The sequence below is a fragment of the Sinohyriopsis cumingii genome, chromosome 14, assembly GCF_028554795.1.
Source record: "Sinohyriopsis cumingii isolate HCF-2022 chromosome 14, ASM2855479v2, whole genome shotgun sequence".
Classification (NCBI taxonomy): domain Eukaryota; kingdom Metazoa; phylum Mollusca; class Bivalvia; order Unionida; family Unionidae; genus Sinohyriopsis; species Sinohyriopsis cumingii.
In genome coordinates this window covers 88,921,760-88,949,756 of record NC_142974.1, presented here as the reverse complement: position 1 = coordinate 88,949,756, position 27,997 = coordinate 88,921,760, and the positions used below count along the sequence as shown (strand labels likewise).

Below are 27,997 nucleotides of genomic sequence, written 5' to 3'. Positions count from 1 at the left end.
AACCATAACAGTGAGCACTTTAAACCACTCGGCCACTCGGGGCCCCCTAAGGTCAAAGTTGTAATCTGAGTTCACTCATTTTTTTGAAAATTGAAGTAAAAAAAACCAAACAGCAAAGCAAATACTATTTAACCAATGCCTAATGTACGTAGACAAATAAAACCTTATATTTGCAATCTTATCAATGGACTGTTTTAACGAAGCTATAAAGTGAATGGTTACATTAAGAAAATCCCTCTCTCAATAAATAGATGCACTTGCATGTTGGCTGTGTCGATTTGATTGAAAAAATGGTTTAGTTCATTTGTATACTGACTTTAATTCTTCATTGTCTTGTCTGTGAACAGTTATGGTAAAGTTTTATCTGCAACAAAGAAATTAGGAAGAACAGTATGAGCTGAAATGTGCATTTGCTCTCATGTACATTTGCTCCCATGTACATGGCACAGGGGTTGTTTCAAACAAATTTAGAAATCTTTTCACCTCCCATTTTTATAACTTTTAGAAAGTAAAAAGAAAATTTCTTGATTAAGGGTAGTTGATTAATCATTTTTACTAACTTGCAATTACAATGTATAGCTTCAGTTGTGCTCTTTTTAAGTCATATTGCTAATATGCATATGAACATGATGTGTTTATATTATAGGTAGAACTTTAAAAAAATTCAAATTAAAAAAAATAATTATTGATTAAAACAAAAGTTAAATGCAATGATGCATGCTGCGAAATAGAGGGCATAATTCAAATTAGAGAGTGAAAACAACACACACACACACACACATATAGCATGTCTTGCTTTGCTCCCACTTCTTCCTGATCAGCTCTCACTTCTCCCTGTTCTGTCCAAACTTCTCCCTAAAATTCAAGTCTAGCTTGATCCCTGCTCTCAGACAAGTCATGGGTCAGTGATCTACCTGATCAAGCAATAGACCAACCCAGGAAGATTATGTTCAAACTGAATCCTCTCAAACAACCATGGGCACAGGTGTTCCACTCATGCCTAGACCTTCTTGCCTTACTATTGTCAGAGCAGTCTTGTGAGAAAATAATTTTTGAGAGCAAAATTTCCCTCCACACTAGAATCTTATGAGCAAAAGTAATCATGTTTTCAGGGATTTGTGTAAAGTCAATAACTTCATCCCTTGATTATCTTGACTTTTTTCTCTGGCTATATGAGGAGTAAAAGTGGGGACCAGTAACCATCAAAGACTACTGCTTCATGATATCTGACAACTTCAGACATCATATCACAGAAAGAAATATTGATCATTGGAATATGCCAAAATCCTTTACCCTACTACCAAAATGGAATCTGTCCTGGACCTTAACATGGCTCAATTCCGATAAATTCAACCTCTTAGCCCAGATCTCACTGCTTCTGATAGCTTTTGAATTACATACCCTTTTATTTGACAAGAACTATTCAGATCAAATGGTTCACTGATCTTAATCACAGAACTAGGCTTTGTAGCTGAGAACCAGTTACAGTGGGCAATCAGAGGGTCATCATACACACCTTTTTGTCTTTCGATATCAAGAGCAATGGCCATGCAAGATACAGCCTTTGCCCTAAAGTACAGATACAAGTTGTGGCAACCAGTAAAGCAGGATATCACCTCCTAAGCCCAATCTTTATGGCCCAAGGGGGTTATTTATATGCTTTGCATACTTTGATATCTCAAAATAACATATTCATCATGATATGAGGATTTCATCACATGAAATTTGAGCAATCCCTGCGAGCATTGCATTAAAATGTGTTTCAGTCAGAGATCTCTTTGAAGCTGTTGGCTGGCATGTAGGGTGCACCTTTTAGAGCTTTTTTTATCGGGGATTTAGCTCTGCAGAAACAAAACCTGAATCTGGTGAGTTCCTTGGCCGAAGCCCAGACAACCACCAGTCCCAATTTAGCCAACACATCCTTATAGTGTCACTGTATTCACAAGTGAATTTTGATGGTAAGAAAATTTTAATAATCATCTTCTTAACCTGAGAGAGTGCTGTTCATGTGACCATGGGCTGTGTTACTTTAAGAAGGACAGCAGATTAATGTCCACATAGGGTATCCAGACTTTTTAACCTAGAAAGATACCTGAGGTATGGATAGGATGCTCAGCATTCCATCCTCCTATTATCCTCCTATTATAATATTCCTAATGTTAATATGATCAGGAATATATTCTTTGGAGAAAACAATTTTTTTTTGTAAGTTACATTTTTCCAAGATTAATTACCAAATCACATTATTTAAAGACCTTCCCATTCAGCCCATTTTATGAACATCCTTGTTGTTAGTTTGCTCAGCTTAAAAACTGGTGACACCTAGTTGTTTCAAGGGGAGGAAATGGGCAAGAGTTGTTGCCCTTCATATGACATAGCAGAAAAAAAAGACATTTTGATCATTTAGTATGGCTGGATTTGGGAAATAGCAGGTTTATATCCCCTAATGGTAATTTGATTGGTTTTCTCTGAGAAACAATTTACCAGAAAAATGAGCTTTTTTATATGTGCTGGTGCTGTACATTAACATCTGTCAACATAGGTAATTTCAGTGTTGGAAATAAGGTTACTTTTTGGTTAAAATAAAAAGACACAAGCTTACTTGAAATTGTGATGAGAAGTGATCTTTACAGTACAGTTGTGTACAGTTCATATAGCTACATTTTCTGTCATTTCAATACTACCATTCACTTCAGCTGTAAGATAGTTAGTTTTTATCTCCAACTATGATAAATGACAGCCTTTTTTTTGAAGAACAGACAGTAAGCTTTTCTGAGTTGTTTGTGTTCTTGGAGTGTATCAAGCAAACATTAATAACATCTTCAAAATATTATGCAGCCTTATACTGGAAATGGGGAAGAGTTTGGATTTGGTTTTCTGTCATGGACGAAATTGATAGCATATATGTCATATTCTGATACTTATTTATGTGCCTTTGAAGAGACATTCTCAAAGTGTTTGTTTGGAAATCATATCCTTTCTTAGCATCATCGACCACTCCGGTGGCCTAGTGGTTAGAGCATCCGCCTCGGATGTGGGAGGTCGTGGGTTCGATCCCCGGCCGAGTCATACCAAAGACTTACAAAAATGGTACTAACAGCTGCCTCGCTTGGCACTCAGCATTAAGAGGTTAGTGTTAGGACTGGTCGGCCTGGTGTCAGGATAATGTGACTGGGTGGGACATCATGCTACATGTCTGCGGCATGATGCCCCAGTGCTAGACATCACTATAAACTGCCACATTGCAGACATCGTAGCGATATGACTGAAAAATTGTTAAAGCTACGTTAAAAATCAAAATCACATCACATCACATCACATCACTTAGTATCATCATTTGAACCACCTTGGTTGTTTCTGTGAGATTCAAATATGCCTCAGGTGTATGTTAGCATAGTAATTTGCAGACAAATATTGCACTTTTTTGGCTGGAAATTTCTCCACCCTAAAAGAAACTGCAATCTATTCATACCACTTCACCATTTCTGTGATTGGATTTCTGTAGAATTGACAGAGAATTTGAGAATGATAAAATAGTTGTCAATCCCTGGCTTCATAAATAGCCATCTTGGTTCAAATGGCAGTACTTGACATACAGTTGAATTATGATCAATTGGATTTGACCTCAGAATTTTTAATGTAGTCTCATGAGATGCCTAAGAAAGTTATTTCCCATATTTCTAGGTAGCAGATCTTCAGATCAAGGTGATCTTGAGGAGCCAGTTTTTGACAAGGAGTACTCACTGTCCCGCTTTTTGATTGGTCCATGTCATCTGATTGTAAATAGCAACACAGTTCACAGAGTTCAGAAAGTTCTGGATGCTGCTTACAGATATGAGTATGAACCATATGCCAAGGAGAAGGATGGTAAAACTTAATGTAGACATGTTTCTATTTTATACTTTTAGTACATTTTGTGGCTTTGAAATAATATACATCTTGACTTTTAGTTATGTAAATTTGAAAAATAAATCCAATTCTCTTTGTGCTATTAAAAGTTAATATGTATAAAATAAATGCCAATCAAATAAAAAAATTCAGGGTTAATTTCAATTTCAGATTTTCCATCTGGTCATTAGGAAGAATTCAGTAGATATTGCCAACATAAATATGTGTTTCCGGTCAGCTGACTTTCCCTGATTTTCATTGCTGACCCTAACACTTCCAGGATAAAAAAAAACCTTCCTGAAATTGATTTTTGCATTTAATTGAGCCAGTTTTGTCCAGTACTTGAAGTGCTTAGTACATTATATATACTAATTATTACTATATATATAAACTGCTCTGGTGGCCTTGTGGTTAGAGCATCCACCTTGAATGTGGGAGGTCCTGGGATCAATCCCTCGCCGAGTAATACCTAAAAAATTACAATAAGTTACTAACAGCTGCCTTGCTTGGTGATCAGCATTAAGAGGTTAGTGTTAGGGGTGGTCGGCCTTGTGTCAGGATATTGTGACTGGGTGGGACATATGCTACATGTCTGTGGCATGATGCCCCAGTGCTAGACACCACTATAAACTGCCACACTGCAGACATCATAGCAATATGACTGAAAAATTGTTAAAGCTACATTAAAAATCTGTCACACACACACACTATATATATATATATATATATATATATATATATATATATATATATAAAAACAACCTACCTACCCTAATTTTAAAACCCGTGCAACAGGTAAAACATTTTTTGGGCTAGTCATTCATTCGATATTGTCAGATATCAAAATTGTCTTTTTTATTTGTCATAGAATTCCTGTTGCTAAATCTGTGGCACAATCATAAAATGCAATTTATTTTCCTTTTAATACATCCAGAAAACAACACTGCATGACATGAAGTTGAATAATTGTAATAATGATTTTAATAGGACAGCATATTTAGCATTAAACCTAATCTCCCGTATGGTCTTGATACAAGTGTATACAGACTACATATGTATATACTTGATTTTAAGTTTTCCCCCTCCTCTTTTGGAGGGGGGGGGCTGCAAAAGTTAATTTTGTTTATCCCTTCTATAAGTTGAGGTGTACTTTGCAAATTGAATCTGTATTTACGGGTGACTTGTTATCAGTGAGTTGGAGTTGCATTGCAAAAAAATAAACAAGCCAAAAGGAGTTGTAGTTGCATTGCAGAAAAATAAGCAAGCCAGACTGGATAGATGGATGGAAGTATGGATAGATAGATAGAGGTAGGTAGGTAGGTAGGTAGACAAAACCAGTGTAAAAATAAATGGAATTATTTTATTGTTCAGGACAAATAAATTTACAGCTTCCATCTTCATGTAATAGAAACCACAAAAATCCAGAATGCTTGACATTTCAAATCCATTTAAATGACAAATCTATGAAATCTATTATATGTCAGATTCTGTTATACAAAAAGTATTTTAGAATGATCCAATTCACAATATCCCATAATATGTTAATTCCTTTGGTCTTGTAAACAATGACAGTAATCTCCAAAACGTTTGTGATTAACAGTATCCTATAATTGTCATTTGGTTCAAAGCCCATGAATTCAGTCTCATCGTCTGTCACCAAATAAATTCGAAACTCCTACATCATCATCTGGTCTTCCTAAACATAATTCAACTATGACTTCTCATCTTTACTGTCGTCAGTGTGTGTTTATATGGAGACTCTGTTTGTAAGCAACACTTTGATCATGCAGTAGGTGAAATATATTAAAGTAGTGGTTCCACACTTATTCAAACATATTTATTAATTTCAAAAAAATGTCATTGACCCACATATGCTAATAGTTGTTCTTTTAATCTCCTTGCGACCCCCTCCCCAGGAATTTGTGACCCAGAGGTTATGAATCACTATTAAAGGATGCAACTGAACAGGTGTCAGTTGTTCAGCATGATCACAGGTAGTTCAATTATGCATTCAAATTGGCACTGAACAAGTATCAAAGCCACAACTATATTGAATGATGTCAAATTGAAAACAAATCAGGTGCTGCCATTACAAGCTAAAGAATTCAGGTAAAGATCAGGTAGTTGTAGGACTCAGAAGAAGTATACAATTTATAATGCAATCAAAAGATTGTCAGCTGGTGAAACAGTATGGGGTTCTGCCTTTACAAGCCAATGGTTTATTGACCCAAATGTACTGACTCATAACTTAGAAAGTATCACTTGGAAATTGGATCTAGTTTTTAAAAAACAAATGAAAATCAAGTCTAAACTTTTATTGCATAAAAAAGTGTATTCATCAAAACACAAAATATAATACAAAACCAGTATACTTAATACTATGCACAAGTAAAGCAAAATGGATGTGCACTTCACTTTATGGTGGGTAGTATTTATTATTTGACAATTATAATCAAGATAAATGTACATACAAATATTGTGTAATGATTCTGTAATGAAACAAAAAACACAGTCCATACTATAATTGCATTTCTAAATATGAATAGTGACATGAAAATGTAAAAATATTTGAATATGCAGTTTTTTGCACATACGGAAAACATCACGAGTTTCCAGTTTGACCCATATCAGTGAATCATAATGCAGTCATACATACAATTATGTTTACATAGGATATATATGTAAACAACATATTAATTCTTTATTAAAATTTTATGCAATTTTATACAGTGCCTTGGTATTAAGGTCATTGGGATACAAAGTATCTAACTTATGAATCCAGTAACTTTCCTTATTCAGTCTGTTCATCTCTCCATGCACAATAGTGATTTACATGAAAGAAAAATCACATATTGAGTCATTATTGTGTTAAAATATATGAAACATTAGAGGAGAGCTTAGGATCCATACAGACTTGTTTTTTATATGAAAGCAGCGATTATTATTTATTTTCTTAAAAAATTTCAGAGGTGTTTGTCCAACATATTGCATTTTTCATTTTTGGCAGGTTATCAAATAAACCCAAACAGTTGATACTCAGTCATTGTTGTAATGTAAACACTACTTTTTGTATTGGAGCTACTAAAAAAGATACCTTCTCTAATATTTTGTACATTGAGAACACTGATGTCTTTTACATTTAGATGATGAAAATCATCGTTATATTTTCATTCAGTTTGGTTCTGATAACAGTCTTGCAATTTCTTATGAATTGTTTCGAAAAATAATGAAGACCAAGGTTATATATTAGTACTTTGGTGAAATAAAAAAGATAATTTGGTACAAGGCCATTGACTATTTTGTACATCATGCAAACTTGTTGCAGTGCAGTACATTCACAAAAGGGAAACTAATTTAATGTTGAGCACATTTAAGTCATTGGTGTGAAAATATTAGTTTTTAGAATTATTTGGGCTGTTCAAATATTAGTTAAGAATGTGAATATGTTTTTCACTCATCCAAGGTAATTTTGTGAAACAAAAGTTAAATGATATGTAAGCTCATAATATCTTCTTCAGAAGTTGTGGATGATGACCAACCTCAGCCTGCTGAAAGTCAAGTAAAATCAATGGAAGAAATCATGCCAACCAGGACATATCACCTGACCCTCTTCCAACCAGTCATATCTATCCTTTCAGCTGAGCATTCTTTTTGTAATGTATCCAGAAAATCCTACAAATCAAAGCAGAGGGGGAAACAGGTAGGCCACACTTTTAAAGTTTGAGAGATAATTATCCTGTCTGGATATTTAGACGTGATTGGAGAGGTAACTTATCCTTATTCCACAAATCCTTAATATCTACATGTTCAAAGATAAGTGTCTCCGATTAATTTACTCCGAATCACTGGTTGGAATGGGTACTATGATATATTGCAGTATTTAATGAAATAATGCAATATTATTTCTTTGTTTTGATTCAAAAAGAAAGAACAGATAGTTCTTATGCTGTTATTTTTTAATAATTTCAAGCACTAATAAAATGAATAAATTGCTAGCTAACAAGATCATAAGATGCCAAGTGTCCTTGTAAGTACTTGTTTTTGGACAAGCTATATCCAATGTGAAATTAGTTATTTGTCGTTACACCAAAAAATTTAATTCTGGCATACTTCATTGTATAGAATTATTTCACAAGGTTGTGCATACAGGGGCCTGAAGTTACCATCTTTATGATTATTATTATATTTTATATCATACTAAGATACACTACAAGAAGGCATATATTGTCATGCCTGTGTGGTCATATTCACTTAAACTCATTACTGTTATCAGTCAGTGACAAGTTTCAACAAAGCGCTTATTCATTAATATTGCAGTAATGGGAACTTTTCAGTGTTGAATATTCACCATTATGAAGTTTTCATTACCATTATTCAGAATAGGCCCAGGTCAGTAAGAAATTGTTTTAGGTGAGAAGACAATGCTAATATTAATTTATGAAGATAATAGAGTTTATGGAGAACATTTTTCAAATGTTATTATCATGTTATATTCATATAATGCAAAATGTGTATCACCAAGTTTGTACCATGTTGTACTGATATCCTGTAATATCTACCAGCACTAGTTAACAGTTTTATCTACTTTAGGTCAATGGAACACTATTTCAAAAGAAAACGTTATGTGACTTTTTCATCTATATTACATTCAAATGACATTCAAATATGCTGAATAGTTTCAGAACTAAGATACTGACAATAAATTGTCGTGGGTTTCAAGCCTGGCCAAGTCATACCAAAGACTTATAAAAAGGGTAATTGCAGCTACCTCGCTTGGCACTCAGTATTAAGAAGTTAGTATTAGAACTAGTTGGCCTGTTGTCAGGATAATATGACTGGGTGGGACATGATGCTGTATTACTGCAGCATGATGCCTCAGTGCTAGACATCACAATAAACTGCCACACTGCAGACATCGTAGTGATATGATTGAAAAATTGTTAAAAGCTACATCAAAAATCCAGAAAACACAAACACACAATAAGTTGTTGGTTTCAAATTTGAAACCTTGTGATCAGCAGCCTTTGTAATAAGTGGTATGCAGTTGCAACAAATTCAAAACCACAAAATTATCAGAGAACATACCTTTGTAAATTCAGCCATACATACTTTGCTTGCAGTACATGCTTTGTTGCTTAGGTATGGTGGTTTTAAATCACCCATTTGAAGGTTTAGAATTGATCAGAAAGAGGGTAATAACACTAAACATGGAAGCAATCTGGTCAGACCCTCAGAAAGCTTATTGTAGAAAGCTTATAAACTAATTATAATTGAAATTTGATGTGGATACAGAGGCACATATGTGACATGATTTGAAAACACAACTTTAGATAGACAGTGACGCTGGCTGACCGAGAGAGGACGGTTACTACAGGCTTCATCTCAGTTGGGTTGGGTCATAAGGGTGCTTTATTTTGCAATATTTTAAACAAAAATTCTCATTTTCTTCTTCAAGTATATTACTTGGTCATAATATGTAACATGAACATCTATCTAGCAAATCCGTTTCTCGAAAGCTAAAAATGATGCTGACTGTGTCTTTTGGCATGTTTTAACAATAAATGTGGTATGAAGCTATCTGCTTGCTGAGACTAAGGTCTTTTTAGATAGATGGATTGGTGGCAAATCTCATCAGTTGCCAGTTATTACTTTTACTCATGCCTAGTCAGCATGATCTCACAAAAGGACTTGCAAACATCTTCTGGTTTTAGTGAGGGGGACTTTTATGGCTGAGTGGTCTAAGGTGCTCACCTTTACGGAGCACTCACACATCTCTTCTTGGTCTGCAGAAGTTTGAGTCTCTGTTGAACCAATGTGTGTATATGGGAAAGCCAGTCCTAGCTTACCATAGTGCCATGGTTCTTCCTGTAGTCATCAGGGTTCTTCCTCCACCAAATATACTGGCTACCCTTTATAGCATACCATGTGCTAAAAGATTGCATTAAACCCTACAAAACCAAGATCAGTGGAGTTTGAGCAATCCTTAGGAGTTTTCTCATCACAGAGAAGTATATTCCATCAGTATCCTGGACGTTTTTATGAAAGTGGTTGTTGGGGCTTATTGTATTTCCCTTGTCCATTCATCCATATGTCCATCTGTCACACTTTAGTCTACAAACAGTAGATGTGAGAAGGGATTTCGTTACCCAAGTTCTTCACATCAGAACAGTGAATAAATTAACATACAAGGGGGTTATATAGATCATTTTCTGTTTTCAGAGGCTTTGAAGAACAGCACTCATGGATGAGTCAAATCTGCATGGTACCAATAAGTACTCCCTCCATACGATGTCCAGCTTAGTGCCTCAGCATCCAAGAAATATTGCTTCACTTTGTTCTCACACCTTTGCCAGCCAAATGGATCCAGTACTTAGTGACAGCTTAGAGGTTCTGTGAGTTTAGTGAGTCACCATCATCAACACCCATCTCCTGTTACTTCACAGGTAGCATAAAACACATCAGCTTCAACACCTTAACCAAAGAGGACAAAACTTACTCCCTCTGCAGAAACTACCTGGTCAAATGTTTCAGCATAAATTGATGACTTAAGAGAAAGAATCTACATTCAGTTACTTCCACAGTCATGCTGAGTTACAGTCATCCTTGGCTGCTTATGTCATCACTTAAAAGATGCAAGTGTCAACTGACTCTTTTCCTCCTGAAGACAGCTTCCCTCAAATTTTAGTCACCAGTTCTATCCAGCAGTCAACTGAGATATTGCAATTAGAGGATGACAAAGCCATCTTTTGTACACATGGATTGGAAGTCTTTTAATGACACACATCAGCTGGTTTGCATTGTTGTGGCTGTTGGGTGTATGTTGGATCTTTTAATAGACAAAACACAGTGCATCTTCTCTCACCTAGAATCCCATAGTACATGTGTGGGAGTCTGTTTCCAGAATGGTCTATGTCTTCAATAGAGCTGACATCATACTCTAACCAATGTCATATTGGCAGCTATGAATTTACAACTGATGGAACAAGATGCAGAGCTGTCTACCTCATCCTTTCTTAAGATCATAAGGCCAAGCTATGCTCTCAATCTTTATCATCTAACTGGACTGCTGTAATAGCCTAAGTGGTTAGAATGTCCAGCTTGGATGCAGGAGGTCACAGGTTCAAACCCCAGCCAAGTCATGCTGAAGACTTATAAGAAAATGGCACTGGCAGCTGTCTTGCCTGGTGCTTCGCATAAAGAGGTTATAATGTCAGGACTGGTCAGCCTGGTGTTGGGATAATGTGGCTGGGTGGGACAGTGATGCTACTATGTTTCCCCAGTGCTAGACATCGCTATAACTATCACACAGCAGACATTATAGCAATATGACTAAAACGTTTAAGCTATGTTAAATAAATCTAGATCTAAATCATTATACTCTAATCTCGTCTTTAATAGTCAGGTTGATGAAAATCTGCAAGAAGCCACCAAGAGACCAATTTCTTCTCTTACGGTTCAGTTACATTGAGGATTTTCAAAGCAATCAACAACAAAATTGCAGGGATGCCTTAGGATACAAGCCACTAGGATGGAGTCCTACTCAGTGTACAACTATCCAAAGCCACACTTATCCTGAACAAAAGTTGACAAGAGGCAGAGAGAGGTCAATCATTTTCAGCATTTTTTTCTTGCCATGAGAGTTTACCTATCTAAAGAAAATGACATCTTACTATCACAGATACTGGTGGGGAAGGGCTCCAGTTCTTTGCTGCTGAATTTAACAAGATAAGCCATGATATATGGACCTTAACAATTGTTTTGCGAGGGTCTTTGTATCACTTTCATCACACCACCTCCTTTGTTATGGTTTCCTCAGCTACAAATGCATTACTTTTCACCCTTTCATTGACATAAGTGCACTCAATTTATTCGTGCTCCTTGGTTTACAATGGAAACGCTGCTATCTTCATGCTCCACTGACACGGCTTTCAGGAAGTTTCTGCAATTCATCTGCAAAGATACTATTTTCCATTTCAGGGAACTCGAAGTTGGATTCAGCATTCATCGCTGTGGTTTCACTTGAGTGATGTCCCATGAATTGGACCATGTCTGGACCACCTCCTTTGCAGCAATGTCAACTACCTAGACTACATTCTACAGAAACATCAGATGACGTATATCTTGGAGCAAGTCATGATGTCCCCAGTTGCTCTCCTTCTTTGTCTTGGTTTCTTTGTCAACAAGGAAAAATCTGACTTCATACCATCTGCACATATTTTTCAGCTTATATGGAGGTAAACAATATATCCCCCTCTGGAACAAGCATTAAAAATCACTACAATAGTGGCTTTCTTTTTTATATGGGACAATCTGCTTGACCAAGAATTCATTTGCCTTCTGGGTTTGCCCAATGCAGCAGCAGATCTCTTAGTCCTAGGTTGCCATTTGATGCAGCAATTACAGAGGACCACCCTATCATAATGTGCATGAATATGAGGTTCCAACTCATAAGATGGGGCAACCTCACTTGACTCATTTGGGATATACCTCAGCAATACAACCTGTGGAAATCTGTACAAATGCGAGCACAGAGGGATGGGGGCACACCACTTTCCATTATTCTGGGAAGCTGGAGAGTGGCCCCCTCAGAATCATTATTTACATATCATTCTCAGGATGAAAGCCATTTTGAAAGCTTTTCATTGGTGGCAGTAAGATCTACATGGGAAATAGGTTTTTATTCTGTCTGACAACTCCACTGTGGTGACTAATCTCAAACAGCAAGGTTGAAACATATCACCAAACCTTTGCATTGTGTGGGAAGTGTTAAAGAGGTGTCTTCAGTGACCTATCCTTATTCAAGTACACCATATTCTGGGCTGACTAATTGTTCCATAAGAATCAACAAAATGATCTCTTTATCCCTCAGTCTTTGTTCAAATATGTGCTAGATGGTAGTGGTGACTAATGGTGGACCTATCTTTGACAAGATGGAATACCAAACTTTAAACCTTTGTCTCATCAGACCCAGAACTAAAGGTCTGGGCTATTTCTATAGATCGGAATGCTGCATATAAATGTGTTTAGCCTCGAATGCCTACGTTTATGAAGGTGATACAGAAAGCAAGAGAATTGGGGTGGTACCTCATCCTGATTGCTGTACTCAAATGGAAAAATTTGTAGATCAACAACCTCATCAATCATGCAACAGCAATCTCCAGGAAAATCAAACGACCATGATGACAATTATTTCATCCCAACCCAAAGTTGCTGAATCTGTGTTGCCTGGATTATATTAAACATTCCTTCAGAAACGAACTGTTCTCACAACTGGTGGATGAGAAATCGCTTATGCGAAATTTCCCTCAACTTTTGTTGGGAGAGAGCGCGCCTCTTCTTACCCCTCATATAGGAAAAGGATGACATATCAGCACAAACATTTTCATCCTGGATAATTGTTGTTGTTGTGAGGTTTAATGCCATTTTTCAGCACACGATAGGCTATACATGGCAGCCAGTATTAATGGTGGAGGAAGAACCCGGGAAAAACCCTGGAAGGAACCACCGACCCACAAGAAGCTACTGGCAAGCTTTCTCACATACCCAAAATGGCTGAATCGGAGACTCGAACCGGCGCAGACAGAGGTGAGATGGCAGTGATCCATAACCGAGAGCGCTTTAGACCACTCGGCCACTCGGGGCCCCCCATCCTGGATAATTATAGGTTACTGTATTTGTATGGAACAATGCATATGAGTTTTTCTGAGTAATACTGCATGAGCATGGGAGTGCAGCTTAGCTAAAAAAAATCGAGTTAATATTTTCCCATATAAATGCAGTAACCCTTTTATATATACTCCTTTCATTTTCCTAACTAAGGCCTAATATTAAAATATTACACTACGAGAAAGAAAGTAGTTTAATATATGCTGTATTTCAAACTAAATACACAACCATAGATTCATCAATACACAGTAACAATGTTAATGTGCACATAGCACTGCCCAGTGGCCTTTTAACTTTGTTGAGTGCTCAACATTAGTTTTAATAATTTCTTGTTTTGGTCTACTTAAAATTGAAATTTAGAGTCATATTTTGAATGAAAGCACATTGAAGAAATTTTTCCAATTGGTCAGGAATGGATGGATTTTGTTTTCTTGTTGATCCAACTCAATTCTGCTTTTCTGCTTATGATGGACGGGATTTGTTGGGTCAGTTTAATGCCATAAAGAGAATGGGATTTCAGTTGGAAATGTGTTCAAAATAAATCTACAATTTCGGTGTGTATTTGGTTTTCCATGACATGGGTTATGTCATTCAGATTTGCAGAACTAGCCAAGAAAGTACATCTTGAGGAAATTCAGGATGCATAACTAAGTATATTTATTACTGTTCTTATTACCAGCTAAAGAAGACATGTTTTTGACCTGTCACTTGCATGCTTGCTGTTGGAGGAACCCCAGCTATGACCTGTAACATACAGTGTATGTCTTCTATTGCCAGCCTAATTGCCTTCTATTGTATCAAAATAGTTAAACAGGGAAAATTGCAAAGCAGCTGTTTGCGGAAATAATATCTTTTTGTATTCTTTGCTTATTGTCACCACTCTGATGGCCTAGTGGTTAGAGCATCCATCTTGGTTGTAGGAGGTTGTGGGTTCGAACCCCGGCCAAGTCATACCAAAGACTTAGAAAAATGGTACTAACAGCTGCCTCACTAGGTATTAAGAACTTAGTCTTAAGACTGGTTGGCCTGGTGTCAGGATAATATGTCTGCAACATGATGCCCTAGTGCTAGACATCACTATAAACTGCCACACTACAGACATCTTGGCAAAATGACTGAAAAATTGTTAAAGCTATGTTAAAATATCCTAATAGCACAATACAACACAACACTTGTTTCTGATGCTCTTAGTTTCCTACCAAAATCGTCAGTTGTATTTTTTCCCCTCGAATTTAGTATTTTGACTGCCTTGTAAATTGGTCGGTCTCTGATAGATTTATGATATCCTTTGATCTCAGTATGCTTTTCTATGATATTTTTATATAGACCCTAGAGAGCACTGGTCATAGTCTGAACCATTGTATCTGCATATGAATATTTGTTCTAAATAACTGTTTAAATGATCAGAATTGTGTTTTTACTTACTGTGTCTCTCATGTTTTATTATTGACATTGTAATATCATGTTCATTTGTTTGCTTGTTCATAGTTTCGATTGTGACTCCATGAACTTGTCCACATCATTAACTGTATCATCTCTACTTTCAAATGAATGAATCAGCATGTTTAGTTCATTCACAGACAAATATATTCAACCAAAAGCATCTACAATATGAGTGTACAACATTTGTTTACAAAGTAGTTCTTAATACACAATAGTGTTTTTAGACATATTTTTCATGCAGTATAAAGGTGTTCAGTATAGAAAAATAGTGCACAATTCTGACAATGTAAAGTTAACAGAAAAAAATGAGCATGTAGTAAAGTAGGTTATTCATTCTGCATTCAGAAAATAACCCCAGACCAAATGAATTTACTTCTTGGCTCATGTAGTTAGGGCAGTTACCACAAACATTGCATTTGTGTGAAACTGTTCTTAACTGACATAATCCATGTCATTGGATAGAGATTCAAGTCCACTTCTCCACCTTTTTTCTCAGAGATCTTTCATCCTAAAAGGTGCAACCATTCTTTTGGGACCTATAGCTATGGTGCAACAGGTTAACTTTCCAGGTCATTTGATAGCTTCATAAGGACACAGTTTCACAACTTCTGTTGGATTTATGGCAGGGAAACCTTTCCCCAGTTGAAGTCCCTGACATATGGAGTCTATTCTTCAGTCTTGTTATCCAGAATCTGTATCTTATGCCTTAGGGAAACTGTTGTCTTATTTGGACCCTTCTTCCCAAGTGCACTTCAGGGCCCAGCTTGCACTCTGAAATTATACTTGAAGCTCACTGCACAGATTAAAAGGAAAAGGAAGATATTAACTGCTCAGAGACAGTAGAGAAAATATTTCTACTTGGGCCCTTCTATCCTGGATCTGTTGGGTTGTCCATTCAGCTTAGAAAGAAATGAAAATGAGATGAATTTCTTATTGGCTTTTGAGGTTAGGGCAGTCATCACCAGCATTGCATTCATCTAACTTTACTCTCAGAGACCTATTATCCCAAAACACAATTTGACCTGTTGGGACCTATATTAGCATAACAGCAGGCTACCTTCTCTTGTCTCTTGGCAGCTTCATTATGATGTGGATTTCTCTATGTGCATTGTTTTTGGGGGGAGCAAAATTTGTCTCTATACTGTTACCATTTATTGATTATGCTGCTAGAGCCAGTTCCGTCTTGGGGATTAGGGGAAAATCCCTTCACTTCTTACTTCTCTTCACACAATTTTGGGAGTGAAATGTTTTTCAGTAATAATTAACCAATCACAATACAGACAGTTCCTTCCAAGCCCTCCCTACAGTTACATTCCTGGAACAGTGCACACTTCCATTTCATTAGTAACTGATTATTCTTGGCAAGCAAAGAGTAGTTTAGCACTTAATTACTAATACAAGCAAAATTATATTGCAGATTGGATGGGTCGATTTGCAAGGCTGTTGATAGTTTCCTAACATATTATGATCAGATTTTTGAAGAAATTTCTCATGCTCTAGTAATGGGTTTCATCAGAATGACACATACTGCAATATCAGGTAAACTCTGTGCATATCTTTTCCATGCAAAACAGGCATTATTATCTTTTTTGTAACTGCATTTATTTTGCACCTTGGTTGAAATATAGTTATAATCACAGATGAAAAGATAAATTTTGTTTCTCATTTCTATGATAGCGGATATCTGGCAATCAGTCCCAGCTGGATATGGCTGAGCAATATCCAGTCTTTGGCCTTCAGTTGTCAGCCACTAGATTTGACCTGCAGGTGACCAGTGCAATGTACTCCAGAAAAGTGGTGAGGCTGGTCAGCATGATAGCTGGACCCTCTCCCAGTCTTCTGCACCACTGCTACTTACACAGACAGATGAAGGTAAGTGGGTAGTTCAGGATGATAGCTGGACTCTCTTCCAGTTTGTGACATCATTGTTACTCACAAAGTCTGATGAATGAAAGTAGGCAGTTCAGCATGAATGCTGGACTCTATCTCATTTCCTACATCACTGCAACTCATGAAGAACAAGTAAAAATAGGGAAGAAGTTCACTGGATCCATTTCCAGTCTCCTAAATCAATGTTTGTTCAGAGACAGATGAAGGTGAGGGGCAATTTAAAATGGAGGATTCTGTCATAGACTAAACCTATATATGGTAATAGTTTTAAGGAACTTTAAGTAAAGATTAGGGTGACTAAACAGTATCTTACTGTGGATCTCGAAATAATATGATTATTACATTATTATATTCTTTTTATGGCATAAGTTCTTACCTCAACAGTTTGTTGCACTGTGAATCATACCATAGATTGGACATAAGATGATGTAATTATTTCATTATAACATAATTCTTATGACATTACTTATTTCCTTGTTGTAGAGTGAACTCAGTTGAGATTGGACAAAAGATGATGTAATTATTTCATTATAACATAATTCTTATGACATTACTTATTTCCTTGTTGTAGAGTGAACGCAGTTGAGATTGGACAAAAGATGATGTAATTATTTCATTATAACATAATTCTTATGACATTACTTATTTTCTCAGCAGCTTGTTGTAGAGTGAACTCAGTTGAGATTGGACATAAAATGATGTGATGATAACTTAAGCCTCTCATTTACTAATTAAAAAAGTCAAAATTTAAATACAACGATTGTAAATAGGTGAAGTATGGCAGCAGAGGTGAGCAGAAAAATAGATGAATAAATTGTATTAAAAAAAACCTATTTATAGTCATTGTTTTGGTAAAAGATGTTGAAGACATTTAAAGTCCTGGAATGAGAGAGCTGGATATATCATTTACTATCATTGGACCTTAATTGTTATTGATGTAGGTGTGTATAGGTTTATAGTAAAATGTAATATGATTGTATAAAAGTTTGTTATTTTTCATGATCATCCATTCCAAATAGGCTACCTTGATTGAAAAAGAAATCTGATGTTTTGATTACTGATAAGCATTTTGTTTGGTTGGCATATCTGTTAAAGCTCCATTGACAGCTAGGAAACTAGAGCAAGTTATGTTAAGTGTTTGTAGCTTGGATTCTATTACTTGGTTCTTGCACATGCAAGTGTAAGTAGTCATCCATTTGGTCATGTGCCAGAAGTGGGTGACTTGTTTTATACAGTCAGCATAAAGTAGTTGAGATTAAACTGGATAGTCTGCAAGACTTGACAACACACAAACTTGCAAGTGTTAATGTGAAGAATATCTACAGTCCTTCATACTCATTCTAGAGCTTTTCCCTGGATCAAAATATCTAAAGTTCTTTAGAGTCAATATAGGGCACTCACTTCCTTAGGTGAAAATATCTATAGTCCTTCAGAGTCAATATAGTGCACATCTGTGCATGAAAATATCTATAGTCCTTCAGAAACTCTATAGTACACATCCTTGTGTGAAAATATATATAGTCCTTCAGAATCTATATAGTACATTTCTTTGCCTGAAAATATCTATAGTCCTTCAGAATCTATATGGTACACTTCCTTGCATGAAAATATCTATAATCCTTCAGAATCAATATAATGCACTTCCTTGCATGAAAATATCTATAGTCCTTCAGAATCTATATAGTACACTTCCTTCTGACAAAATATATATAGTCCTTCAGAATCTATATAGTGCACTTCCATGCATGAAAATATTTATAGTCCTTCAGAATTAATATAGTGCACTTCCTTGCGTGAAAATATCTATAGTCCTTCAGAATCTATATAGTACATTTCTTTGCATGAAAATATCTATAGTCCTTCAGAATCTATATGGTACACTTCCTTGCGTGAAAATATTTATAGTCCTTCAGAATCAATATAGTGCACTTCCTTGTATGAAAATATCTGTAGTCCTTCAGAATTAATATAGCACACATTCTTGCATGAAAATATCTATAGTCCTTCATAATCTGTATAGTGCACATCCTTGCATGAAAATATCTATAGTCCTTCAGAATCTATATAGTGCACTTCCATGCGTGAAAATATTTATAGTCAGAATCTATATAGTGCACTTTAGAATCCTTATAGGGTACTTCCTTACATGAAAATATCTATAGTCCTTCAGAATCTATATAGTGCACTTCCTTGCATGAAAATATTTATAGTCAGAATCTATATACAGTAGTCCCCCTCTTGAACGGCCCCCCTGACCAGCGGCCACCCGCTCCTTACGGCCAGAATCCGTTGGCACCGACGAGTTTGTGTTCAAAAGTATCCCTCGCGAAAGGCCACCCGCCTAACGCGACCAGCGGCCAGCATATTAGTGCAAAATTATAAAATTTACCCCTCACAAGTGGCTGCATTTTATTTGAATATGTATCCAGAACCAGTATTGTATTCATGACGTATGTTAAGTAATCCGATTTCTGTTTCCCGATGTCAGGTTTTCGTTACTGAAAGAAGTGTTGAGTAAAGTATATTTACCACTAAGGTTAATATTATATCATTTACGCCTCACGAGAAGCCAAATTTATTCCATAAAAACCGAGAAAGACTCAAATTTTAATCCATACAAAAGGGTACGTACATGTAATCCAATTAGCCTTACTGCTGTGTTATCATAAGATGTCCGGTTTAGTCACTGTGATAATTGTTTAGATTACAATTATCGAACAGTAGTAACAGCTGAGAAGTGGCAGTATCGATGTACAAGACCCAAGTCAGCAGGAAAATGGTTTAATAGCCTTTATGGCTTCCCTTAGTAAGATATTGAGCTTGTTCACTTTGGTAATCAGTGGCTATTACTGCTGACAATAATTGTCAAAATTACGAATCCTTGCGGCCGCGAGGTCAAATCTGCATGATGTTAATGGTACATATCGAAACCGTTTTGGCTTCTCTCACTTAGTGTAAAGAAATGTATAAAAACAATAGGGTACCAGACTGCGACTAACGAATCATGTGACAAGATCACTTCCTTTAAAAACACGGCAATTTGTTTAGATGCATACAAAATTGTTTTATCAGTATTGTAGTTCGCAACATGAATAACATACTGCAAAAAGATCAATATCTCATCGAGAAAAATAAAAATTCTCAGTTTAGAGGAGAACGTGAAAGTTATTCAACGGGGGGGGGGATGTCGCAGAAAAATAACGTCAGGAAGACTCAGATAAACAATATCGTAAAAGATAATGAAACAATTCTGCAGAAGTGGAAAGGTGAAATGGACGGAGAAAGGAAGATTGTTTGAGCCAGGAGACGTTTGTAGGCTGATTTGAAAGACAAGAAAAAGCAAAAATTTTGTCAGTTGAATTGGAATATGACGACTTTACCGCAAGTAACGGATGGTTGCACAGATTTCAAGTGCGACACAATATCAAGAGTTCTGTCATTAGTGCCGAATCAGCTGATGTTAATAATGAAGTTGTCGAAGATTGGAACAAAAGACTAAACGAAATATGCAGGGGATATGACAGCAAGGATATTTTTAATGTGACGAGACTGGTTTTTTTTTTTAGAGTGATACCAGCAAAGTGACAGATGATGTGAACTGTAACATAATTATAAAGACAGTTTTAAAACTATCAATGGTTATTCATAGCATTCTTTTGCAAATGATGGCAAAGTTTGTTTTACATTTATTTCACATCATTCATGTGATTTTTTAATTAAAATATTAAATATTTAAAATTAAATGCACTTGTGACTTTTTTCATATGTATTTACTACTCACATTTGTCATCCCCCTCTAGAAAGGCCACCCGCATTATAAGGCCACTTTCCTGCTGCATTAGGGGTGGCCTTATAAGAGGGGGACTACTGTAGTGCACTTCCTTTCGTTGAAATATCTGTAGTCCTTTAGAATCCTTATAGGGTACTTCCTTACATGAAAATATCTATAGTCCTTCAGAATCTATATAGTGCACTTCCTTACATGAAAATATCTATAGTCCTTCAGAATCTATATAGTGCACCTCCATGCGTGAAAATATCTATGGTCCTTCAGAATCTATATAGTGCACTTCCATGCGTGAAAATATTTATAGTCAGAATCTATATAGTGCACTTCCTTTCGTTGAAATATCTGTAGTCCTTTAGAATCCTTATAGGGTACTTCCTTACATGAAAATATCTATAGTCCTTCAGAATCTATATAGTGCACTTCCTTGCATGAAAATATTTATAGTCAGAATCTATATAGTGCACTTCCTTCCGTTGAAATATCTATAGTCCTTCAGAATCTATATAGTGCACTTCCATGCGTGAAAATATTTATAGTCAGAATCTATATAGTGCACTTCCTTCCATTGAAATATCTGTAGTCCTTCAGAATCCTTATAGGGTACTTCCTTACATGAAAATATCCATAGTCCTTCATAATCAGTATGGGGTACTGCCTTGGGTGAAAAAATCTGTTATATTCTTGTGTGAAAATATCTATTATAGTTCTTCAGAATTAATCTAGGGTGCTTCCTTGGGTGAAAATTTTCCAGTCCTTCAGAATCAATCTTGGGAATTTCCTTGTGTGAAAATATAGTTCTCAAGAATAAATCTAGGGCACTTCCTTGGGTGAAAAGGGAGATTGAAAACAAATCTTAGATCCAAAGTGAGATATAACTTAAGATTGCTAACTGAATTAGTCTCTGAAGAAACAAAAAAAAGCTAGAGACTTAACATATGTCTTTATCATCCTGGTGAATTAAAGAAGGGTGCAGTTGAAACAAACAAGTTAGCAAGCAGTTGTGTACTGGTAATTTGTAATTATGACCTCTGTACTGAGTTGTATTCTTTCACTGTTCATTTTAAACTGTGCCATTGCACCAGTGACCCTTTATTGCTAATTTTGATGTAAGAATGTTGCTTTGGTTATACCCATTGGATTCATAGAAGTTTCCTGAGAAAATAAAGATACAGGATTTTTTTTTTTTTAAACTGTTTGAATATAGTGCATCCCAGGTTAGCTTATTGAATAGTGCACTCCTTAACAAAAAGGCATAAGACAATGTCATTGGCTGATTGAATGTTTCACTGATGTTGATTAGCTTGGACACCTGTCAAGAACATAGTTATCATGGGGAAAAGTTTAAACATAATGAAAAGATGAAATCTTCAGCAAAACAATGTTACATTTATTTCCATAGCAGTTTACAGGGAGTAAACAAGTGTACACTCAAGTATCATGATATTTTCTGTATGGAATGATGAAATGTATTTTTCCAGAATAAGCAATAAGTACATTTGGATATTTCTGTATGGAATGATGAAATGTATTTTTCCAGAATAAACAACAAAAAGTACATTTGGATATTTCTGTATGGAATGATGAAATGTATTTTTCCAGAATAAACAACAAAAAGTACATTTGGATATTTTCTGTATGGAATGATGAAATGTATTTTTCCAGAATAAACAACAAAAAGGGATATTTGTAGCCCATATCATTAATTAACTCCACTTTTTGACCTGGTACAGGTCCATGTGCCCCAATTTTTTTATTTTTGGATGAATATTGCTCTTTGCATGATTTATTTAGCACATAATGAATGTGGTAGTCTGAACTTTGTTCCTTTGTCCCTTCATCTAGTTTAATATTGCACAGAGATAAGTTTATTGTAGCGAAATATTTTTTTCTGTTAGAACATTTAATGCATTCTCTTGATAAAGATAACAATCCTAACCTTATTTGTTTCAGTTGTTTGGATTCAGTGCTGGTCTGACAAAAATTGATCCTAATGGAACCAGGTCACCACTGTTGACAGTTATTCCACCCACTAGTGGAGCTCTCTACACACGGACATTGCTCCTGTCCATGTACTGGTTTGTATAATGTACTGGCTGGCTGTATGCAAATTCTTTACATACTATATTTGTGTGCTGCTATAACTTATTCAAGCATGGAAAATAATACTAAGTTCCTGAAAGAAAAGTTAATTATCATAGCTAACATTGGATATCATTTATTAAGATAATCATGAAAAAGTATGAATATGGGGATGAAAATAGGGGTGGGGGTTACTGTATACTTTGATTTGGAGTGAGGTTGATATTTTGGTTAATATAAAATACATAATTACTACAGATATTGTTATGCACACTCCTAATCACCCAGAAAGAGGAGACTCAGCGAAGAGTCTCGTGACTCACTCCTAATCACCCAGAAAGAGAAGATTCAGTTAGCAAAGAGTGTCTAGTGACTCACGCCTAATCACCCAGAAAGAGGAGACTCAGCAAAGAGTGTCTGGTGACTCACTCCTAATCACCCAGAAAGATGAGACTCAGCAAAGAGTGTCTAGTGACTCACTGGTTGAATGTGGATCTAGTTGAAATTGCCAAAATATTCAGGTAGCAGGTACACTCACTTATTTGATTGTTCTTCATGGTACATAATTAGAGCCCAGACACCAACTGAAATCAAATTGGGCCAAGGTGTCAGTAATGTCATATACAGACACATTTAGAAGCTATCATAGTTCATCAAATTTTCACAATGTATAATACAAGTCATGCAATTTTCATACATGAATAATTTGAATGTTGACAGTTTAAAGTGGGCAATATTTTTTGTACAGATTTCTTTTCTTTTCATTCCCTTTTTCTTTTTCTGATGGGAAATTTACTATTCAAGGTTCAAACAGTCAAGTAGTATAGGTACAGAGAAGGAAAGCAAAACTAGGACATGTGAATAGAGAATCTATGTATTAATTTTGTCTTGAATTCCAGGAAGAGTTCCTATCTCCCCCACTTTGAGCAGCTGTATGAACTACCCCAGATATCAGTGAGTCTGAACAAAGCTGGTCTTCATGGAATTCTTCATATTTTATTTTCATGGCAGCAGAAAAATCCAAAGCCAGCAGACATCATGACCAACAGCCTTATGGATGATTTATTTCCTTCTCATGGTATAAATATATACACTGGACAGTACAAATTTCCCATTGATAAATCTGTTGAATTAGTATTCCTTGAAATTCACACATCTAAATTATACTGTAAGTTCTAGTAGCTTATATTAACACAACTTTTGACAGTTTTTAATGTTTTTGTTTATTATTTTGAGAACATTTTTTTGTGAGGATTGAGGACAACCTATATTTACATTCATAAAATATAATCTGAATTCTGATTGGCTGATTAGTTTACATTCACTCAACTGTAACACACTTTACTGGTTTCCTCAAAGTGATTGCCGTTACATAAAACAATGTATTTACCTTCTGTGGGAATAGTTTTAAATTGTGGTATGCAAGTAATAAAATGAATGCAAGCTTTTGTTTTACATAATACGTGTCAATTATTAACTGAGTCTTAAAAAATATTGGGCCTTAGGTGATGTAGCACAGACGGCCCATGCTTGCAATGGCATTCTTTGTCACATGAATGAGAGGCCAATATTTTTTAATATTCAGTCAATAATCTATTTATTATATATTTAAAATCCAACATACCAAGGTTTCTGTTACGTTAAGGAAATAACACAATTGAAACAAAAATTATTAACTGTTTTATTGAGCATTGTATATGTTGATTGTATGAATAAAACCTGAGCACTGTGTGGTAATACACATTTCTTTGATGCTATGGAAATGTGTACATACAGTGACATGGAATGATTTTTATTCAGAAGGAAACGAAATACATTTATTAAAGAGGATGAAATGTCGTAGTCAAAGAAGCACAACGAAATGATGATATTAGGAAAGATAGCGCAGTACATCAATGAAAATTGTAGTCAAAGAAGTACAAAGAAATGATGATATTAGGAAAGATAATGCAGTACATCAATGAAAATTGGAGATATAATCATGCAATGGTGAGCCTGAAAAATCCCATCTGAGGTCACAGTTTTTCTTCAACATTGCTGTCATGATGCTGGGTAAATTTGAAAGACCAGTGTGTCTGGATTATTGCCAGGGTTTTGTGACTCATCAGTTTTGGATGATACCTGATAATAAGGATTTACATTTATTTTGGAGTCATCTTTGTTTCTTCTTCAAATACATTGCCATATCATGATACTTTAGGAGTACTTCCACTACCTCACCAATCCACCACTTTAGTCTCATTCCTTCTAACGTGTTGTTATCAGGGAAGTATTATTGAAGAAACACATTGTACTCCCAAATTGGTGTCTTCTTGAAATATATCACCTGGTCATAATACATTAGAAGCAGTCAGGAGGTGTTTGATTTGCAGGGTAATGGTAGATATTATGATTAGGTAAATATTATTGAAGAGATATATTATTCAAAAAATTGGAGGAGATGTGATGACTCAGTTGTTAATATGCTAGACTCATGACTTAAGGGTGTGGTTTGAATTGTACCATCAGAACAGCCTGGGTCAACTACCATTGTGTTCCTTTGAGGAAGGCACTTTACTCCATTTGCCTCAGCATTAAATAACCTACTTGTGATGCTGTGCCATAAAGCACCAAACTAAAAATTGGTTTCATTAAATTCCTAGTATAGGATTAAACAATGCTATTCAGAATGGATAAATGTGCAATGTTTACAAAAAGGTTTTTAGAGGTCACATCTAATATGTTTTTGAACTCTGATGATAATTTATTATTGATCCATTATTATTCGATTATGATTTAATATATCATTGAAGTTCAGTCAATATGATGGGACATCTAAAATTTTCAAAAAACAGTTTTGTATTTACTGTTGATCTGTTTTGTGATTGACTTAAAAACGCTCAGTGAATTCTAGTTTTGCAATTTTTGTTGTCAGGCTTTTTTTATGAATCTTAATGAATCCCTGACACATGTGATCCATTGTTGGATCAAGTAAACTTGAAAAGGCTGTTATTCACCATATAATGTGTATTCTTATATGCACTTCACCTTCCACTTACCATGGTAATTTGTATTATTAATAAACAGACCTTGGCTTCTGTCACCTAGATGTACATATGCCATTCCTGCTAAGGGACTGACCATTTAATGTTATGACTGCTGGTCTGGGATTGACTCTTCAACCAGGAGTTTTAATTTTTTTTTATTGCCAGACTTTAAAATAAAATAGTTTGATGGATAGAATTTTTTTCTCCATTATATTGGAGAAGGAGCATATTTTTCTACTTATTTGTGAACTGGAAATTTGCTTCACAAACATCCTATGCATTTTCTGCACCCCCTCCAAACAGTTAGGTGGTTTATCCCTAAGATAGCTGCATCATAACATTAGTGAAGCTGGCTAGTTACTAACTTTGATATTGTTTGGGTGGAAGGGTTTTCATTTGCAAGCAGTCTTTATAATTACTACTTTTGCTGTACATTAAAAACTTGCCATAGTTATCATCCTTGATGATAACCAAAACTGAGATTATATCACCTTTTCTTCCCAGTCTTTGAAAAAATGACTTAACTGTTTATGGGATCCCTCACTATCCATAAAATTGAATGTTATACTCCCAAACTTGGCCGAGACATGGAGCTATACAATTCCCATTTAGAAGTCATGGAAGTCACAGCCTTAAGGCCTTTATGTATCTGTTGCAGTGGAATTTATTGTTACAGCAAAGCCCATAATTACAGTATTAACTTGTGAAAATAACCATTAAACATAATTTAGATAAGTGATTTGTTTGCTTATACACAGAGACACATTTTATTTAGCATCAGAATTGCATTTTCATTTTAAGAAACATTAGCTCACTGGAGCTAATTTGCAAATGATAAACAATAATATAACAATTAATTTAAACAATCAGACTGACATACTACATATTTAAAATCTTTTTATGTAACTAATATTGAAAATCGTGTTTCTTCAAATATGTTACCTGATTATAATACCTTAGGAGAACTACAACTGACTCACAAATTGAGCCCTCCCAGGCTAAAACAATTTAGCTAAAAAGCTAACAGTTTTCTTCCCGCCTTGGTGGCACTTAGGTTGATCTCACCTTGATACAGGGAATGGTGCCAAATCCTGTGAATTGTTCAGTTATTACTTCTGCTCATGCTGAGTACATTGCTATCTTGCAATCCACATACAACCATTTCTGAAGTTTTTTTTACCTTAAAGCAGGTCGGAGGAGTATTCTCTTAAAACAAAAGTGTACTCTATACATTTTCAACTTGACTTTTTTTAACAATGAGAATGTTTCTGTCATTTCGTCACTTTGCCATTCTCACACACTTAGGTGCCCTTGGTATGTACCTGATTGTGCCTCCACACATTGCTATAGTAGCATATGCATGTATGGTGTGTAATATAGAAAACTCATAATATTGCTGTATAATTTCCATTATGACCAGGTACATACAGGTAACTTTTACATATTAATCTAGTCTTAACATCCTCTTTGTAGTTATATATGTGATACTTTACTGATTTTACCTGTATGGACCATCATTTTGTCTTTCTGGTAGGTAACATTGCCGTACAAGTTATATTATACCATCCCTTTATAAGTATCAATAATGATGCTTCAGTACATTCTTTATTAGCATGTATTGTATGTATTATAGAAAACTCAATTTCGTTGCTGTATAGTTTCCAGCAGATACATACAGGTAAGTTTCCTTTGCCTAGTTTAGTCATAGCATCCACTTCATAATTACTATAAGTAATGCTTCAGTGATTTTACTTGTATAGACAGTCAATTGGCCTTTCCTATAGGCAATTTTAGCATCCACTTAGTATTAATAGCAATGATTTAATACTCTATCTGTATTGGCTGCCATGTACACCCTATTACAGGTAATTGTCATACACATCTCTGAGTTTGTAAAGCAGGATGTTGGCTGCACTACACCTGTATATATTGTCTGCTTTATTTTGCCTTCCCTATTTTGACCATGGGCAAGGCCAAGTGTAAGCATTGTTAACATTAGAAACTTGGAACTGACAACCACTCTATGTATGTAGCTTTCTCTGGTTGCCAATCTGTGAATACATGTCAGACTTGCATATTATGGATTGAAAGTCAATTGGCTGTAGTACTGGGGGTAATGTAGGGGAATGGTCAGAAGCAAGTCACAAGGGATGAAGATGTTATTAGTTTGCATGCTGATATTATGGAGGGGTATGGCTGGCTTTTCCATGGGTAT

At 35.5% G+C, this 27,997-nt stretch overlaps 1 protein-coding gene across 2 annotated transcripts in view; it reads left to right on the top strand.

Moving 5' to 3' along the window:
• The window catches only part of LOC149784326 (intermembrane lipid transfer protein VPS13B-like), a 370,899-nt gene that overhangs the window by 35,208 nt on the left and 307,694 nt on the right, over positions 1 to 27,997 (top strand). Inside the window, exons 6-10 of one of the 2 annotated variants that reach the window (XM_089932368.1) lie at positions 3,685 to 3,867; positions 7,410 to 7,588; positions 16,675 to 16,869; positions 22,628 to 22,752; positions 23,656 to 23,834. In XM_089932368.1, coding sequence (XP_089788494.1) covers positions 3,685 to 3,867; positions 7,410 to 7,588; positions 16,675 to 16,869; positions 22,628 to 22,752; positions 23,656 to 23,834 — 861 coding nt within the window. Of the gene's footprint in view, positions 1 to 3,684; positions 3,868 to 7,406; positions 7,589 to 16,674; positions 16,870 to 22,627; positions 22,753 to 23,655; positions 23,835 to 27,997 lie in introns of both variants that reach the window. The other variant, XM_089932367.1, reaches the window with a different exon arrangement.